Source organism: Colobus angolensis, unplaced genomic scaffold (genome assembly GCF_000951035.1).
Source record: "Colobus angolensis palliatus isolate OR3802 unplaced genomic scaffold, Cang.pa_1.0 Scaffold162, whole genome shotgun sequence".
NCBI classification, from domain to species: Eukaryota; Metazoa; Chordata; class Mammalia; order Primates; family Cercopithecidae; genus Colobus; species Colobus angolensis.
In genome coordinates, this window is record NW_012114733.1 from 3716838 (window position 1) to 3720682 (window position 3845).

Consider the following 3845-nt stretch of genomic DNA (forward strand, 5'->3'; position numbering starts at 1 on the left):
GCTGGGATTACAGGCTTGAGCCACCGCGCCCGGCCTCCTATTTTCAAGTAAGGTTATAGTCAGAGGTACCATGTTGTTAGGATTTGAAAGTATCATTTTTGGGAACACAATTCAACTCATAACACTCGTCTTACCCATCTCTCTCCTGAACTATAGCGCTGGCCTCTTACCGTATCTCCCTGGGCCAGGGTCTCCCCTCAGTGACCTTTCCACACCAGCAGTAGAATTATCTTCTTATATTGTAAAAAGAATCATATTCTCCAGCTTGATATCCAAAGGCTAAACTCAGTTTGACAGACAGAGCCCTTCACAGGCTGTTGTCATTGGAGAGCTGGACCGGTGTGGAACAGGGACCTGTCCTCCCTGCACAGGATCATAATTGAAGCCGGACTCACCTACAAGGCACTGCTAATTAATCTTTCCTCCTACTGGGCATCTGAATCATTCTGCCCCTAAGAAGATTATTTGGGAGGTGATTGGACTTCTTGCATGATTGTTCCTAGGGATGCTGTCCTTGCCTATCTTCTCAGATGTGGGTTTATTGCATTTTTACTTGTTTCCTAAACTTTCAATGGAAGAAGGCAAGATCATCTTCCATAAGGTAGTTAGATTATATTACTCATGAAACTAATACCTTCAAGACTATCCTCTCTTTTCTTTCTTACTCTACTCTGGCAAAGTACCATATCTCCTGTGAATTTATTTCCTGGGAAAGCACGTGGAGTGGGGAGTGTGTGTGTGTGTGTGTGTGTGTGTATGTGTGCGTGTGTGTGGTGGAGGGTGAAAGTATTTTACTTGAGGATAAAGATTGATGCAAATAATATTCAGATAGAGTTCAGTAGGGTTAAAACATGTTAAGTGTCTTCCTTGCCAGTTTGCTGTCTTAGATTTTGCTGTATCTACATTTTTCTCTGATAGAGGAACAATAAAATAAATCATTTCCCAGGGTTAAGTGACTGAGTCCCTAAGATCTTAAAGAAGACAGACATTTGCCTAAGTAGTTAAGTCCCAGTTAAATTTTAGTAACACGATCTATCTCTATGCAGAGAGGCAAATAAAGAACCATATGTTGTCATTTGTATCTAAAAAGTACCCTTCAGTGGCCAGGCACGGTGGCTCATGCCTGTAATCCCAGCACTTTGGGAGGCCGAGGTGGGCGGATCATGAGGTCAGGAGTTTGAGACCAGCCTGGCCAATATGGTGTAACCCTGTCTCTACTAAAAATACAAAAATTAGTCAAGTGTGGTGGTATGCACCTGTAGTCCCAGCTACTCGGGAGGCTGAGGCAGGAGAATCACTTGAACCTGGGAGGTGGAGGTTGCGGTGAGCTGAGATCATGCCACTGCACTCCAGCCTGGGTGACGGAGCAAGACTCCCTCTCAAAAAAAAAAAAAAAAAAAAGGTACCCTTCAGTGTAAGAGCTGTCCATGTAGCAGCTCTCAATTTAGTCCAATGAGTTAAAGTGTGAGACTGGATTAGTAATCCTTTGATTTAAAGTCGTGTGACCCTGGCCAAGTGACTGTCTTCAATCCTCAGTGTCCTAGGCCGCATGAAAAGCATATGGTACAATTCCTGGCAGAATAATGTTCAGTAAGTGTCAAATGCTATTATTATTTTGTTATACGAATGACCTGAGAAAGGGTCCCACCTGCATCCAAGTACGTTTATACTTCTTCATTACCAAAGTGCCTTCATGAGAATGCTGGTAGAAACTGCATGAGGGTGTTTTGTTTTTGTTTTTGCTTTTGTTTTTGAGATGGGGGTCTCACTCTGTCACCCAGGTTTGAGTGCAGTGGCGCCACCTTAGCTCACTACAACCTCCACCTCCCAGGCTCATGTGATCCTCCCACCTCAGCCTCCCAAGAATCCTGGACCACAGGTGTGAACCACCACGCCTGGCTAATTTTTTGCATTTTTGGTAGAGATGGGGTTTCACCATGTTGCCCAGGCTGGACTTGAACTCCTGAGCACAAGCGATCCACCCACCTCAGCTTCTCAAAGTTCTGGGATTACAGGTGTGAGCCACTGTCCTCAGCCTTGCATAAGGGTCTTTGATTACAACTGATATTTTCTATTTTTGGGTGATGGCCTTTTTATAAGTTGCCCTTTCAGTGACACAAAGGAGGAATGTGTAACTGAGTAGAACAGTTTTAGAGAAAATGTAGGTTATGTGTTAATTAGACTGAAGCCGTGTCTACTTCCAGAGAGTATAAGGCAGTTTAGAAGGTAAAACACAGTATTTTACTGGGAGTAAGACAGAATTTTTATTTAGCGTGTATACAGCAGAAACAGAAAGGGAACAGGAAAAGCCTGGAATGAGACAAGTGTAAAAATGGGCAATTCTAGCAAACAGAACTGAATAAGGAAGAGTCAAAACAATGACGAGGGGCCAACCTTGAGGAGAAATTGAGTGTTGTTTGGGAATTTTTTTTTTTTCTGAGATAATCGCATACAGTACTTAGTGTTGGTTGGATGGATGACTCTTAACATTTTCCATATAGTTATTCTCTCATAAATATTCAAACAAAGTGAGGGTTTTAAACTGTAATTAGAACTCCTTTCTGAGACATCTTCTCTCTGTAACATTTCTCTTTTTCCCACAATCAGGTGAAAATGAAATCCTTGCAACTCTGCATGCCATTTCAAGCAAAAACCAGATCTGGAGATCGTATATTGGCATGGGCTATTATAACTGCTCAGTGCCACAGACGATTTTGCGGAACTTACTGGAGAACTCAGGATGGTAATGTATTTCTCAGTTCAGGAACAGGACTACTATGATTTGCATAATTCTCTGCATCCTCCATCTGTCCCCTGGCAGTCTCAGGGACTCCACAGTGACACCCACCCCCCAGTACTGTCTCCAACCTCTGGGAACCTACCAGATTTCTCCAGATTGGGAAATGTTCTTGCTCAAATGTTGAGGAAATAGAAGTTTCTTCCCACTTCTAGTCCCATAAAATCTGCTAGGATGCTAAATTGTGGATCTGGTCATCTCTTCCTCTTCTCCAACTTAATTTCTGTGCTTTATTTGAGTAAGATGTGAAGCCTGCAGGTGGGTAGATTCAGGGCTTTACTCCTCCTTGGAGACCCTGGGACTTAGGCTACTTCTGAGCTATCTCAGTGAGTCAGTGGTGGAGTCTGGGAGAGAATCTTGGTCCACTGTCTTCTGTCAGGATTCCACCTGACCACCCTGCTCAGATGGAGTCTTGCTGTGTATCCCAGTCTGGAGTACAGTGGCGTGATCTTGGCTCACTGCAACCTCTGCCTCCCAGGTTCAAGCAATTCTCCTGCCTCAGCCTCCCAAGTAGCTGGGATTACAGGTGCATGCCACACGCTGGACTAATTTTGTATTTTTAGTAGAGAGGGGTTTCACCATGTTGGTCTTGAACTCCTGACCTCAGGTGATCTGCCCACCTCGGCCTCCCAAAGTGTTGGGATTATAGGCGTAAGCCACTGCACCTGGCTCTTCTGTCAGGATTTCTAAGGGGGACAGATAATCGTGTTCCCTTCCCCTTCCACCCCCAAAATTTTTGATTCACAAATGACTGACAAAAAGACATAGTGTTGGAGACCATAATATCAGCTTTATTGCTAGCACTTTCTAGAGAAAGAGAACATGTGCATTCTGTAGATAGGCTCTTCTAGAAAAGATAAGAGAGAGGCCTGAGCTATGCATGCTCAGTTACTTATTCCAGTCTCACCTCAACAGTTAGATAAGTCACTCCTTTTTTTTTTCTCCCTGAGACAGAATCTCGCTCTGTCGCCCAGGCTGGAGTGCAGTGGCACAATCTCAGCTCACTGCAACCTCTGCCCTCCAAGTTCAAGCGATTCTCCTGCCTCAG

The 3845-nt window shown here is 44.1% G+C and overlaps 1 protein-coding gene across 1 annotated transcript in view; it reads left to right on the forward strand.

Moving 5' to 3' along the window:
• The window catches only part of GLDC (glycine dehydrogenase (decarboxylating)), a 140232-nt gene that overhangs the window by 28798 nt on the left and 107589 nt on the right, over positions 1-3845 (forward strand). The window contains exon 4 of the mRNA XM_011937357.1: positions 2608-2743. Within this exon, the coding sequence (XP_011792747.1) occupies positions 2608-2743 (136 nt within the window). The remainder of the gene's footprint in view (positions 1-2607; positions 2744-3845) is intronic.